This window comes from Stegastes partitus, unplaced genomic scaffold (genome assembly GCF_000690725.1).
Source record: "Stegastes partitus isolate 25-593 unplaced genomic scaffold, Stegastes_partitus-1.0.2 Scaffold692, whole genome shotgun sequence".
NCBI lineage: Eukaryota > Metazoa > Chordata > Actinopteri > Pomacentridae > Stegastes > Stegastes partitus.
In genome coordinates this window covers 69,717-84,888 of record NW_007578423.1, presented here as the reverse complement: position 1 = coordinate 84,888, position 15,172 = coordinate 69,717, and the positions used below count along the sequence as shown (strand labels likewise).

General features: G+C 42.6%; 1 protein-coding gene across 14 annotated transcripts in view; it reads left to right on the top strand.

The window, feature by feature from the left end:
• Positions 1-15,172, top strand: part of clasp2 (cytoplasmic linker associated protein 2) — a 61,203-nt gene that overhangs the window by 22,836 nt on the left and 23,195 nt on the right. For 13 of the 14 annotated variants that reach the window (XM_008290720.1, XM_008290719.1, XM_008290718.1 and 10 more), the window contains 13 exons: positions 4,828-4,968; positions 7,976-8,049; positions 8,221-8,313; positions 8,439-8,584; positions 9,132-9,267; positions 9,391-9,461; positions 9,596-9,655; positions 9,819-9,896; positions 10,121-10,288; positions 11,319-11,359; positions 11,779-11,931; positions 13,013-13,030; positions 13,632-13,733. In XM_008290720.1, the coding sequence (XP_008288942.1) occupies positions 4,828-4,968; positions 7,976-8,049; positions 8,221-8,313; positions 8,439-8,584; positions 9,132-9,267; positions 9,391-9,461; positions 9,596-9,655; positions 9,819-9,896; positions 10,121-10,288; positions 11,319-11,359; positions 11,779-11,931; positions 13,013-13,030; positions 13,632-13,733 (1,281 nt within the window). The remainder of the gene's footprint in view (positions 1-4,827; positions 4,969-7,975; positions 8,050-8,220; positions 8,314-8,438; positions 8,585-9,131; positions 9,268-9,390; positions 9,462-9,595; positions 9,656-9,818; positions 9,897-10,120; positions 10,289-11,318; positions 11,360-11,778; positions 11,932-13,012; positions 13,031-13,631; positions 13,734-15,172) is intronic. The other variant, XM_008290708.1, reaches the window with a different exon arrangement.

Sequence of the window (15,172 nt, the reverse complement as noted above, 5' to 3'; positions counted from 1 at the left end):
GGGTCCTGAGCAGGGATATGTGAAATTGCCTGTACCTCGCCACATTGCAGCAGATCAGCTACAACACACAGGCTCTGTGTGGAGTAATTCCTCAGAAGATGTCTGCTTATGCTCTTCGTCGCATGTTTCAGATTTTTAGCCATAATACTCATGCTGATGTATTTTGCAAAGCTCCACCTGATAAGATGTGGCAATGCTTTTTCTGTTCCTGAGATTAAGCAAAGTTTGCATGGAGCAGTGCTGCTATATTTGCTTTTGAGGAAAAAATAAAGGTTAAACAAACTAAAGCACTGTGCAGACTAGGACCAGGACCGAAGGAAGCAAAACGGTGCCACAATTAGTCCAGATTTCTATGTGGCACAATATTTATGCTGCACTGTACCTGCTGTACAGTTTATATGATGTAGTCCTGCTTGGTTGGTTTCATTTTAATTTCAGTTCAGTCAATTAGTATTTAGATTATAATGCAAATTTTAATCATTATAAAAGGGCACTTCCACTCATGGGTATAAACATTGACCTTTAAATATAAACTTTATCCACTGAATAAATTACTTAGTTAATATTGAGTTAGTAAGTGTTTAATATGACTTCCTTTTATTCTGTTAGAGACACAACTGTATCCATTCTTGCGTGTAAATCAGCAGCGTTGCTATATCCCTTGGTGTTTTAGGGGGTTTCAGAATAGAAAACTTGTTAGAATAGAGCCAGTGCTGCCACCATGTGGTCAAAATGAAAAATAAAGGTCTGTGTGTTTGTGTTCAGAGATCTGTGAACAAGAATGTGATTAGCTCCATCTGTTTCATCCACACTTTCTCTTTAGGTAGCTACAGATAAACAAGACAACAATGTGCATCTTTCATTTCATTTTCTCCACATCTACCCATATGTAGGTTATTTGTATTTTTTGATCTGCATTTAGGCGAGGAGTGTTAAGGATCGGCATACTGGTGCTTTGGTGCGTGGTTCTGCAGATATGTGTCGTTGTCTTTATTAGACTATTGATTGATTGTTTCTGGACAACTCTCAGGTCTACATATTTTGATCAGTCGTCTCCTATCCTCTTTTCTTTCCTGTTTTTGACTCTTCTCCTGAAATGGAGAGAGGAGGGAATCTCGGCCTGGAGTTTCCATGGTAACGCTGCCTGGTACACGGTGGAGCTGATATCTCTCACTGTGTTTCTGTGTCGTGTATTAGTATGTGTATCTGCTTCTGTTGCAGATTTGCATGTGGGGCCACAATTTCTTTGGCAGTGTGTTGTATCAGCGGTGATATTTAATGCCGCTAGAAAAGAGCGTTTCCTCCTCATCCGTCCACAACCCGCCCTATTTAATAAACTAACATCCAGCGAGTGAATAAACAGTCAATCCAACTGTTGACTAAACTAAACTGGAGATGTTGATGTGTGCCAGTGGGTTTATTGAACATCGGTTTTCTTTCTGTTTGCTGCTCTATTCATCTGAGAAACTGGTCTGCACAGGTTGCCATGGCAACAGCATGTGTGCAGTCTGCTCCCTACAAGGGATTCGCTCTCTCTGTCTTTCTCTGTGTCTCTCTGTCTCTCCCCCTCTCTCTCCCTCTCTCTATCTGGTGTCTTTGCTCTGCCCTTCACCCAGAGACATTTACTCCCGTGGGGTCTGACTAGACAAAAGCAGGAGATGATAATCATGCTAACATAGATGCTAATCAATGCTAAGACCCTTGATGCTTGACAGAGCATTGCTAATGGACCCCAGGGTTTTGTTAGAAAGCAATTAAATTCACTAAATTTCGAGTGATACTGTGATATCAGTCAGTTGTATCGGTGCTTTTTAATCAAATTTGACTGTAAACATCCCATATTTCTACATTTGCTTCTGTATTTTATTTATTTATTTATTTTACAAATATGAGAAACTGTTTAATGATGGTGTTTATTATGCAAAGGACGGTATTTTGGTTCTCATGATCACTGAACCCTGGATGCTAACCCAAAACAGTTACTTAGATCAACAGACTTACATGATGTGCTGTTAAGTGGCCCAGTGAAGGCAGAAATGTCGTTTGAGCAGATGGGAACACCCAAGAATGTTAGAATTTCACTTTTAATGAAGGATTGCAGGCTTTTCTGTATGTCTTTGTTGGTATATGGTGTATATTTGTGTATATGTGGTAGGGAATAGCTATACATAATTTTTCTTCTGTCACATTAGATTTAAAATTTAACAGACTTTGAGGCTGAAGCTCACCTTCAGCAGTAATAACATTTGGATGTGTTTACCTCTATATTGGGCAAACAGTTTAGTACACTTCGACCTCCATTATATCTATAGCACAACTGTTATAGGACAGTGCAGCAGGACTAGTGAGTCTGTGCATTTATTTTACTTGCTGCACAACAGACAGATTTAGAAAATCCGCCACAACAAGCCAGAGGCGAAAGATGGCTGCAGCACAGGGCTGGCAGCGGTTCATCAGGCAAGATACCAAGTGTCTGCTGACGTCTGTAGGTTGAGGACTTAAGTTTTTTGTTGACTGTAAAGGATTTATTGACCAGCTGTAAACATGATGACTCTCTGTAGAGTTGGAGTAAATTTGTCTAGACGTTTTGGATCATACAACTGCTCTTGTTTTCTTCACAGTACAGTGAACATTTGTAAATACTAAATGTAAATTAAGCATTCAGATGCTTTCAAATACAGCCCCTTTAACAGTTAACCGGTTAAGTTCATGCAAAGACGTGCAGTAAACAAGAAAAAGGATCGAATTAATATTTGGAGGGACCACCCTGTGCCTTCGAACCGGCCCCAGTCCCAACTGCTTCCGTCATTTCATACTGACATGATGATGCTGAGATCAAGGAACTGTGGGGACCAAACCATATCATTCATTCTGTCATTTCAAACCCAGCAGCAAAGTAATCTAAATCATGTCATTGTCCACATACTCGCAGACTGCACTGTGTGTGTGTCTGTGTGTGTGTTTGTGTGTGAGAGAGAGAGGAGGAGGGTCAAGGCCTCAGATGGAGGGGTGTGGTTCACCCCCTACCCTCCCAATCATCACCCCCCCTCTTTGATCATTGCTCCATCATCCTTTGTTCTTTTGTGTGTGTGGAGACACTGAATACTTGAATGTGTTTTCATCTGACAGGTAAATGTAGCAACAGAAAAAGTGTGTCAAGAGCCTGTTGACTATTGTGTGTACGAGTGAGTGAAAGAGGATGTGAGAGGCTGGAGTTTGTGTGTTGTCAATGGTAATGAGTTTAGGTTAGCTGGTCTGGCAGGGACACCGAGAAGCCCTGTTAATATTCCTGGGGTGTCTGTATGTGTGTGTCTCCCTTTCTCTCCCATCACGCACACGCATTCAAAGGCCTGCCTCCGCCTCCGCACTGGCTGCAACACCATGATGTCACCTCTCGTCTGATTGGCTGTGAGGCTGCTAAGAGAAGGAGGAGAGAGGCTGGGAGAGGGAGAGGGAGGGATGGAAGATAGAGAGGAGTGAAAGAAAATGCCGGCACTTGTATGGGTGGAGGGGTTTTCGGACCGCGATGTGAGGTGCGTGTGCGGGTGTGTGCATGCGCAGCCGTAGCCACACTATGAAGTGTGCGTGAGGTGTTTGTATCTCTGTTGGGGTACGGCTTGGAGAAGAGGGGGCACCCTGTTACCACGCCCTCCCAGAAGCATGAGGCGACTTATCTGCCAGCGGATCTGTGACTGTGAGTGCAGGGATGGATCTGGGTGTGTTGGTGTGTGTGTCAGCGACTGTTGTTTGTAAATGTCAGTTCACGATATACAACGTAAATGTGTTTACATGTCCACTGGACGTTTGCAAAGCCTGAAACAATAGGCTTTCCAATGGTATTGAAAAGGGTGTCTCATATGTACACACTTGCATGGCTGGTATTGATTTTTCATGTTTACTCCGTGTGTGTAGGTAAGTTGATGTATGAGTCAAGGTGTAGGGTGGTGGCTTTGGCGCATTTCTTCATGGCTGGTTGTCAGAGCGACCAGAGCGCAACTGCATTCCTATGCCAACAGTTTGATCTCCACCGTCGACTTGTGTGTGTGTGTGTGTGTGTGTGTGTGTTTGTGTCCTCACATATCATCCTCCACAAGTGTTTTGCTGGTAGATGCACGTTCCAAAAGCTGCACCATTGTTGCAAACCTGTCTCAAGTTTCAATGCTAGCTTTCCAGCTAGCATGATTTCTGCTAGCATGCAGAATGATGCTTTGGCATCCAGAGAGTTCTGTCAATCACCGGCTGTGGAGTTGGACATCTTGATCATTCGGCTGTTTTTGGTCTCTCTCAGAACTGGTTATATGTCTGTGTGGGTTTGCTTTTTTTTTTTCCGCCCGTACCAGCAGAGTGTTTGTAATGAGTATTGATTTAGTGATTCCTGACTTGGCTGTCTGTAGCCTACAACCTCTTTGTGCGTTGTTTCTCATCTTTACTTGGGCCTTAAGCTCTTTATAGTCAACATTAAAAGGACAAACGTGTGTGTTTAAAGATTTCAATGATTAAAGAATGACTGTTTATACAAAGCTCAATATTGTATTTGTTCATGAGAGTAGAGTAATTGTGATTATCTGAGGTGAATCTTCAGTTGTGGCTCTGTACTTGCTAGTACTGTATTAGTGAAAGATTTCTTGTACATTATGAATAAATTAAATATAGGTTCCCTTCTGTTTAGAATATGTAGGGTGTATTTTTGGAGATTTTCCATATTGTGTAAAGTCATTCATAACTGTTTTACTATTCTGTATGCACTAACATTATTACTGTTTTCTAAAACTTTGTACAAAGTTTGGTGTGGATGGTCACACTCAACTCTTTATCCTCTCCTTTCAGATCGTAGTTTCGAAGATGATGATAGTGTGGATGGAAATCGCTCTTCCTCAGCCCAGGCTGCCTTCAAGGTTCCCAAAGTTCCCAAGAAGCCTGCAGAGTCCTCCGCTGCACGCAGGCCCAGCGCTACTGGTGGCAAACTAGGTATTTAATTTCCTTTTGCAGACACACTTAATGCAGATCCACAGCTAATTTATTGCATTCAAGTTGGGAGAACACATTTCTGTCGCTCGAGACAGGCTTTCACCACACACTCATGTCTAGTGGCTCATCTAGGCTTGTGACAAATCACAAGTATGTGTATCATTACAATTGGCCAGCCCTATCTTTAACTACGTGGAAGTTACTACATAGCATACTGAATTCCAAAATATATAAATAACAGTCCAACTGACAAGTACCCATTGATCACCATAGTTAGACGTCATTGTCTTTGATTAATGAAACACGATACTTCTGTTACTGCAACCTTAGCAAGACGTGAGCTGTCCTGCTGTGTTGGTGCCTGTAGGATTTCACGTCTGTCACTTTTGTCAAATTAGGAGATACATTTTTATCAATATTTCCCCACTCTCATGTTGCAATTTGAAACTGTGTGTTGATTTGTGATCTGAATCTGAAATAGGCCCAGTCCACATGTCCGTACCCTCGTAGTTTTTGCCTGTTGCCTAAACATGTGTGAAACAATGTACGTACCTAATTTTACCTGCATTGTTTCATGTGTAGGGAAAAAAATGTTGCCTACTAACCCTAATTTTCCTGAGAAAGATCATTCGTAATAGGTCAGGGGTTTGTAGGACGATAAACAATTGGTGTTCACACTGTAAGAACAATGACTCCGGGAGCTATTTGAAGAAGCAAAAGACCTCAGTTAGCACGCTATAGTCCACAGTAACAGACTCCCTTTGTGTTTTATCAGAAATCTGATACACTCCCATCTGATTCACTTATCAGTCTTGTATCTGTATTCGACTCAGGGCTTCGGATCTACCTTTTGAAATAGTTTATTTCATCCTTTCTCTTGCATTCTCCTCCTCTCCGTCAAGACTTCCTCCTGTTGTAGCTGGTTGGGGTATTGTGTTTGCTCCCTCTTTGCATGTATTGATCTTTCCCATCCTTCTTTCTGTCGATTGAAAGCTGTGTTCCCACGAACATGCAGCAGTTTCCTGCTGCCTGCTGATGTATCTGTGTCAGCAATGTCACACATAGACACATACATGCACAGCCGTGTCTTACATGCAAGCAGTCTGTCTGAGTCCTGATGCATCGCTCTGTTGTTGGTTGGTAACACAAGACTGTGATCCCTTGTCACTTGGATCATTACGGTCTTATTGATTGTGAAGCGGCTGTGAGAGGCTTAATGAAGGGCGTTCTGTATATTTTACACTCACACGACTACAGCTTTAAAACTTGTATCTTGTTAAGTGTGATATGAAGGAAAAGACCTGCGTTGAACTTTGTCACAGATTTTCAATATTCGGTAATTTCCAACACTGTCTACGTGGACGTTGTAGCATTAGCAACATGTTAGCGGAGCGGCAGCAGCAGCTATGGCAACAATCACAAAAGGCATTAAGTTATCCAGGTTTTGGGAGCACTCAGAGTCCTACTAACTAAGTCACGTAGGTTGAACTTGAATTGAGGTTGTGTATATCTGTGCGTAGATCTAATAAAGCACAAGCTAGTGCAACACTGCATTAACAAGTGTATTGATTCAAATGACAACGAGACATGCATGAGATAAGACATCTGAAACATTTTCTGTATAGCCTTAAGGCATAGCAGCTGTAAACATTATCTGCCAATTAGATTTATTTATTTATTTATGTTTTTGTCTGATTTTTCATGTGCTATATGAAAATCGTTTCCATCATGGCTTTATTGTCTGCATTTGCATTTAGACGACAGTACGCCCACACACTCTGGCACACCCAAAAACAACACACAGCCAAAAGACCAATATTTCAATTTGACGATAACTCACTGTATTAAAAAACTGTATCTGGAAGGATCAGGCACCTTGGTGAAATTTCTCTCAAAGGCCAAGACAGTTGCTTTATGCCAAAGCAAGATTATGTTTTTCCACACAACAGGATGGGCGTCATAATCTGTTTACACACACACAATACCATAATGCTTTAATGCAGCCATAACTGCTCACTCTGACAACATGCTGGGAACCCTCCAATTTCATAAAACTGCAATAAAAATAATTGGAAACGGTGATCGTGGTCAGGCCGTTATTCCCTGAGAGTTAAAGGGGACAGTGCCTACAGCTAACCAGCGGTCGACATCGATGTTCCCCAGCTCTCTAAGGACCATGCAGAGTTTTGACAAGACATGTCTTTGTGGTACAGTCTGATATGGAAACCTGGACCTCAGGGTAAAGGAGGAAAGGATACATTTTTTCTGCCTCATTCTCTGTTTATGCCCAGCTATCCTCCTCCATGTACAGCTACTGTTTCCCCTCCTTTTCTCCTGTGAATATCTCCTGTCTGGTTCCTCTCACTGTTTTAATATTCTTGTGCTCTTGGATTGCTCTCAGCTCCTTCTTGCTTGCCTCATATTCCCTTTTCTCTCTCTTTGTCTTGTATCTGCAACCTCTCTCTGCCTCCCTGGGTAGGAGTTGTAGGAGGTGTGGTCCACAGAGCTTCCAGCCCCCAGAGAGTTATGATTGACATGCCCATTACTGCCAGGAAGTCCATTAGAAATACAGTCTGCTCCCACTGACTTAAGTGTGTGTCGCATGTGCGTATGTGTAATTGGAAGTAGGCCTGTTTCTTTGGAGTGAAACCAGAATTACAGAAACTAGCCAGCACTTAAATCCCTAACCTTTCCCACACAGCAGTCCAGTTAATAGTATCCGTGTCCACCTACTCCTTGTTTAAAGAGCGTTATTCACTCTCTGGTGTAGAATTTGTTGTAAAAAATGTAGGTTTTCAAACATGGTGATGGGACAAGTACACTTATAATATTTTAAAACTTTCCAAGTCCAAGGTTGTTTGTTTTGGCTTTATAATTGCAGAGCTGTGATTGATTGGTTATGGCTGTTTTTTCCTGAAATAAAATCGCAGCCAGTATTATAAATGCACACACACACACGCGCACAAATATAAAAATTGACTTGGCTCTGATTTTTTTTTTTTTTCAGTGTCCAAGGAAAGTGCCGGGGCAGTTGATGAAGAGGATTTCATTAAAGCCTTTACAGATGTCCCTACTGTCCAGGTACAACACACAGAGGAGCTTAAATGCAGACAATCACACACATTCGTCCCATTTAATCATTTAACTTCACTCAGCAAGGGCCATCAAGGCCAGGCTGTGTGGGACTTTTTACAGCCCTTGACATATTTGCTCTGCTCCTCCCCACTCTTTCCCTTCACCATCTCTGCACAGATCTACTCATCAAGGGACCTTGAGGACAACCTGAATAAGATCCGCGAGATCTGCTCCGATGACAAACACGACTGGGACCAGAGAGCCAACGCTGTCAGTAGATTCTCCTCCAGGAGTTTCTTTAGCTCAGTTGTAGCATTACTATAATCTACACAGACACTACAGTGATGAGTTTCCTTTATTTTGATCTTGAGTGTTTTATTTTTTGTTTTTTACAGCTGAAGAAAATCCGCTCGCTGTTGGTGGCAGGCGCGCCGAGCTACGATTGTTTTTACCAGCACCTAAGGCTACTAGATGGAGCCTTCAAACTGTCCGCTAAAGACCTGCGCTCACAAGTGGTCCGAGAGGCCTGTATCACTGTGGCGTGAGTACTGAAACACTCTTCACTGAAGGGAAATTTCACCAAATATAGAAGAGGAGGTCTACTCTATTCAGCATTTGTCGTCAGCTGATGGGTTGTCTGGGTTCCAAACATAGCTTTTCACACTGGCAGCACAAATTTGAAGGGGCATGTGAATGTTTCCGTAGCTGGTGTGTGAATTTTTCTGATACAGTGTCAGGAATCAGATTTTTGCCAATTTCAAACAAAAATTGGAAAGAGGAAAAAACTCACTGATGGCAAAAGAAAATAATTTAAAAGAAAAACTGGTGGTTCAACTGCGAGAAAGACATCAGGCAGTTCACACGAGAAGCATTTATCTCACTGAAATTCTTCTTTTTGTTTGATATTTAAGAACTTCAGTTTGATTATATTTACACAAACCTAATTCCAGCATAGTACATATTGTAGACATCAAATGCCACGTGCCTGTAAAATAAGCTAAACTTCTGATTTATGCAAACTTTTTTGACTTTGACTCAGTTTTTATTGTGTTTTGATTCGCTGTGTATTCGCTGGTGTCTTCCTGCAGCCACCTCTCGTCAATATTGGGGAATAAGTTTGACCACGGGGCAGAAGCCATCGTTCCCGTCCTGTTTAATCTCATCCCCAACTGTGCCAAAGTCATGGCCACCTCTGGTGTGTCGGCTATCCGCATCATAATACGGGTGAGTTGTACAAGCACACGCTAAAGTAGTTTGAACAGTCTTGTTGGGATTCTTTGCGGTCAGTGGAAGCGCTGCTGTTTTTGTCTCGCATTTTCCACTCAATGCTACCTGCCCTCTCTGCAGCACACCCATGTTCCCAGGCTCATCCCCCTGATAACCAGCAACTGCACATCCAAGTCTGTGGCTGTAAGAAGGTGAGATTAACAATGTTGACGCCATGCTGATAAAAAGTCTCTAATAATGAACGGCTACAAGATGATACGATGCTGCTGCGAGGTAATGTTTTTTTGAGATGATGAGAATGATATAAGAAATGTGTTATCTCCAGGCGCTGTTATGATTTCTTGGACCTTCTGCTGCAGGAATGGCAAACCCACTCTCTGGAAAGGTGAGGACTGATTTCAGCATGTTTCAGAGCAAAACCGTGCCGTCTGATAAATGCAAAAACACAATCGCGTAGGATTCGCAGTATGAGCTGTACAAATGAAAAAAATTTGTTTCAGACCTGCTTGTTCACACTTTTTGAGCCTTTCTGTGTTTTTGTGTATCAGGCACACAGCAGTTCTGGTTGAGAGCATCAAAAAGGGAATTCGAGATGCCGACTCGGAGGCCAGAGTGGAGGCCCGCAAGTAAGACACACACACAAGCACACACACACGCATTTCTGAAAATTACATTATGTGAAACACGAGTAGTGCTAAATTCCTCGCCACCCTCCTTTTCCTTTTTTGAACCCCTTGATTTTTTTTTTCTTTTGCTCTATCCTTCATCATTTAACTACCTCCCTCCTTACCCATCTTTTATCGTCCTTTTCCAACTCTTGTCTTTCCCTCTAATCTGCTGTCTCTTTCAGAGCCTACTGGGGGCTGAGGAACCACTTTCCAGGAGAAGCCGACGCTCTCTACAACTCCTTGGAGTCGTCGTACCAAAGGACTCTTCAGTCCTGCCTGAGGAGCTCTGGCAGCGTGGCCTCACTTCCCCAGAGTGACCGCTCCTCTTCTTCCTCTCAAGAGAGCCTCAAGTAATCACCGCTCCTCCATAGTTCACTTCAGACCTCTAGGGTTACTTAAAGATGACATTTGAGCCTTTAAACTCACGATTGACGTCAGTTTGGCAAGACCCCATCTGTGGACTTGGGTATCCCTGGGAGGAACCATTGTAATACATAGATGAAATCTCCCCAGTTTACTCTCGTTTTGCTCCTCTTATCGCCCATTTTCTCAATTTCTCTGCTGTACAGATCAATAAAGGAATCAAAGTGACAGCCCATTTATCTTTAGAAGGGAAAAAAACCCCAGTAACTGCATATGCTAGTGTTAACACTTTGCAGAATTTAAGCAAATGCATTTGTGGAAGGTCGTTCAGGGAATTATATCCTCAGTTTATTCCAAGTATTTGGATTTGTCATGGTTTTTCCTTCTCTGTATTGAGTTTCACTGGCAAACTTCAGACCTATGCAGGCTTATATTAGAGCAAAGTAGAAAGATGTGTTTTCCTGCGACACTACACGACAACTTCTTATAGACATGCTCGTAGTAAATACTGTTTCATATATTGTCAAGTTCGTGGCTCACAATAAGCAGCATTACAGTGCTGACTAAAAATGTTCTAGTAATGAAAATTAATGATGACAAAGTGAATATTGTGCTAAAGATTTTTGTGATATGTGCAATTTTAAACCCTTTTTTTGTGAGAAAAAGACCAGTGGCACGTTATGTTCTAAAACTATTTATCATTTTAGATCACAGGTGTTTCCACAGAAGGACGGTGTAATCTGCGTAGTCTGTTTTGGATCAGACTTATTTCATTCAGCAGTCTGTTTCTGTTTACATTTGAAGGGGATTTACTTGCTCAATTCGTAGGCAGAGTAATTCAATTGAATACCTCACCAAAAATTATTTAAATGTTTATATGTCGTCACTGAGGGAGAAATAACTTTGAAATATTTTTGTTCTCATGATCAAGCACTATAACATCAAGAGTGATTTTTATGTGTGCTGTTTTGTTTTTTTCTCTCCTGTTCTGACCTACTTTTCTCCCTCTTTCATCAGTCGGCCTCTGTCCTCGAAATGGTCAGCAGCTCCAGGGCGAGGTGAGTCAAGCAAACACAAACACATACGCACACCCACACAAACAAACACACTCGCACAGAGCGGCCGATACACATGCGAGCTTTTCTCCAACACATAATCTCATGTTCACTCACTCCTGTGGTGAAACGCATACACCGAGACAAACATCAGCCCCTACAAAACCATTTCCCATCATTCTCATCGACATCTGCCCATGTCCAGCCCCTGGACAAGTCACATCCTGTTCTGTTTTTGTTACCACACACATGTGGGCAAACACATGTGTCTGGCTATTTGTGTTTTTGTTTTTGTTTTTTTTTCTGTATGGTATCGATATTGTGTACGTGTAGTATGGTTCCTGCATGTGTTTGTGATGTGTATATATATATATCCCATCACCTCCCATCCCTTCTCCAACACGCTCCTCCTGTCCTATCAGTCCCTGCGGGTTCAAAGGGTGGGCTGTCGTCGGCCTCCCTGCAGCGTTCCCGTAGCGACGTGGATGTAAACGCAGCAGCGGTTGCTAAGAGCCGGCACGTCGGAACAGCCGGGAGAGCGGGCCGCCTGCCCCCTGGCTCCTACTCCTCACTGGGTAAGGGCCCTGTCAGTCAAGCTAGACGACTAATCAAAGAGCGCAGACGTCGGTCAGCATGTGGTCAGCAGGAAGTCAGGCAGAGATGAGGACTCAGTCTAAAGAGTTGCCTCAGATCAGTGCAGAGCTTCTAAACTTTCTGACAGGTTGAAGTAAAAAAAGAAAAAGTTCGCAGCTACATAGCAGTCCGTAAGGATGGACGTACGCACTCACACACTCCAGCGCTTCTACTCTCCTTTCTCCTCTCCTGCTGCCTGCTCCGTCACCTGTGTCTATGTTTTGGTGTGGATATTCTCTGTGCATGCTCTGTAGATGAATATCGTTTGTCTCTTGTGTTTTGATGTTGATCCTACGTCTGCATGTTTTCTCTGTCAAACAGATCTTATGTTACTAATGCACACTGTGCTCCTTTCTTCTCTTGTTTCTCTTCTATCTGCCTTTTTTCTCCTCTCTGCCTTTCACTTGTTTTCTTCTTTCATACTTTTGTTTCTTCTTCTTAACACTTTCTGTTCACAATCTTTTTTTCCCTTTCTATTTTTCTTTTTTGTAATTCATGTTCCTTCTTTGGGTTCCTTTTGTATTCCTCTCCTCTCCTTTCCTTTCCTTTTCGTGTATATAATTTCTGTACATTTTTTGTTGTTTGGTTTTCTGTCATTTCTCTCCTCCATCCTCTCTCTCTCTCTCTATTTGCAACTTAAGATGATGCCTCTGATAAAACGGATGGTAAGATCATCTCACTCTGCTTCTTCTCCTTTTCTTTTCCTTCCTCACTTCATTCCAGTCCACGTTCACTCAGTCGCGACAGCGTGTGGCCACAGCGCCCCCTGCTGTCAGCCTGACATCATTGATATCACAGTGCTCCTCATCACATCATGAATCAAATATTAACACATCTAAAATCATCTTCTGCTTTACTACAGTTTAACCTTATTTTAAAAAGTGATATAACCATCTACACCTGCATCATTCAGTCGATAAGGTTCTATTAGTATATTCAGGATGTCTTGTTTGAGTGTTATACATATAGTAGGCGAAATGTGATAAATGTGTTACAACATGCTCCTTTTTTGTCTGTCTGTAGGGACCAGATCAGACAATGGTAAGACTGTGGTTAGGTGGATGTTTGTGTGTGTATTTTAGGGATGTTCTGGTTGGAAATTTCACTTCAGCTTCTAAGTTTTACCATCACTGATCCAACAGATGCTTATAAGCAAAAACAGTGATGGAAGAATGACTTTGAACATCTTTTATGCTGAAGTGAATGCTACAAATGAGTTGGGTTAAGCTGATTAACTGATCAGTGGGAGATTAGTTTGTCAGTAAAACATTTTTTCCTGCTTTGTTCACCCACTCATTGACTCTCAGATGCATCCAATGGCTTCTAGTGTTCAAATTCTTCAAATACTTGGAGATGACTGGCTACTACTGGTTTTTAGATCTTAAGTATTTCCTTGCTAAGGCTGGTTTCTAATCCACTGAAGCATCCCTGGTGTATTTATCTGTGTTTGGGCCTGGCTGGATGTGAATGTTTGGTGTAAGACCTAACCGTTCAGCAGCTTCCAGTATTAGTGGCTTTTCATCAGCTGTAGTGCTTCTTAGTTTCTGGGCTTCATTCAGCGGCTAGCGACTAGATATGTTAGCAGAGGAACTATAGCTGTGTGTTTCTGTATTTTTACTGTCGTCCCTTCGCTCACATGCAGGCCGTGTACGCACCAAGCAGCCCTTGTCTACTGCCAGCAGCGTGTCCAGCCAGGTGGACTCACGAGGACGCAGCCGCACCAAGATGGTCTCCCAGTCGCAACGTACGTATCTCCTCACTTCAACCCAACACAGAGCATGATATAACCCAGCCATGAGTGAAGCATTCTGGGTGTCAAATCCACTTCCAACATTGCACAGAACAAATACTCTAGCAACAGAAATGGTGTGTGTGTGTGCGCACTTGTTGGCACGGTTGTGGTTTCTCAGGCTCTTTCTTAACTTGTAGCCTTTACGGCGACGATAAGCTCCATGTAAATGTTTTTGTGCCTTCAGGTTCCGACGAATCCGATTGCACACCAGGTATTCTGTCTTGTGTGTCAGAGTCAGAGTGTGCTCGTCTTTCTGTGTACCACAGTGGGAATGGTGACCCACCTGCTATTGCTCTCATTCTGATCAAGGTGTTTTTTTGTGTAAAGAGGAGTGAGTGTGTGTGATGTGTGTGTTTTTTCTCTGCATGCTGTGTCTCATCACTGAGGATGGTGTGGTGAACAGGTTAGATTCACTGCTCCAGCTTGGCTCTGGCTAGCATTAGTTACTTTAAAAAAAAAAATACTGCAACATGCAAAAATAAAAAGTTACAACACACACAGCAGATTGTGTGTGTTTCTGCTCTCCAAGGCTACTTACTGCTAATATGCTGCTTGCGGCCGGCTTGGAGACCAGTTTAAAAGTGGACAGTGATTGGGTCACAACAAGTGCACCGTCACATCTAGATATTTTAGGACCAAACGCAAGTTCTCTCATTAAAAGTTCAAAGCCCGAATCTCAGGATGAGGGATTAACAGAAGAAAGGAAATGGGGTTAGAAAGATTTCCACATGTATATGTGTGTGTGAGAGAGAGACAGAGAGGGTACAGACATTTTTGAGCATATTTACTTTGAAGCATTTTCTTTTCCTCATTGTGAACAGGCTTTGGTGTGCACATATGCAGTCGTCCCAACATGCACTGCTTTTCCCAGTCTATCATCTGCAGCTGGTTCAGTGTATGTCTGTGTTTTAGCTACATTTCAGTTCTTGTTTTTTCTCTTTAATTAATGGGTTTATTTAAGCAAGTTGCTTCAGCTTCGCCTTCATTCTTGGTATGGAACTCCAGGATGTGCTCCCATCGTACTCTGCTTTCCAACTCCCATGACGCTTTTTTGCGCTAACCCATAATTCATCTGGTTTAATCTGCTGTTCCTTCCCCCCTCACCTCTGCTTCCCCCCCCTCCTCCCAACCAATGGGCTTAATGGCTCAGGATCTCAGTCTGCTACCCCTGTTGGTGGTAAGATTACAACGCTACTTCTTTTTACCCCGCTCTCTTTAGCTTTACTTGCCTTTTCCTCTGTTGCCCAAACTTTCCTCTCTTCACGTGCACGCAGAAAGGTCACTTAAAGTTCCTCCCACTGTGGCTAAGGCATGCTGGGATTTGTAGTCACAGACTTGTAACACGGCTGTTCTATGGTCATGCTGAATACACTGCTTTGGGAGCCTCATGT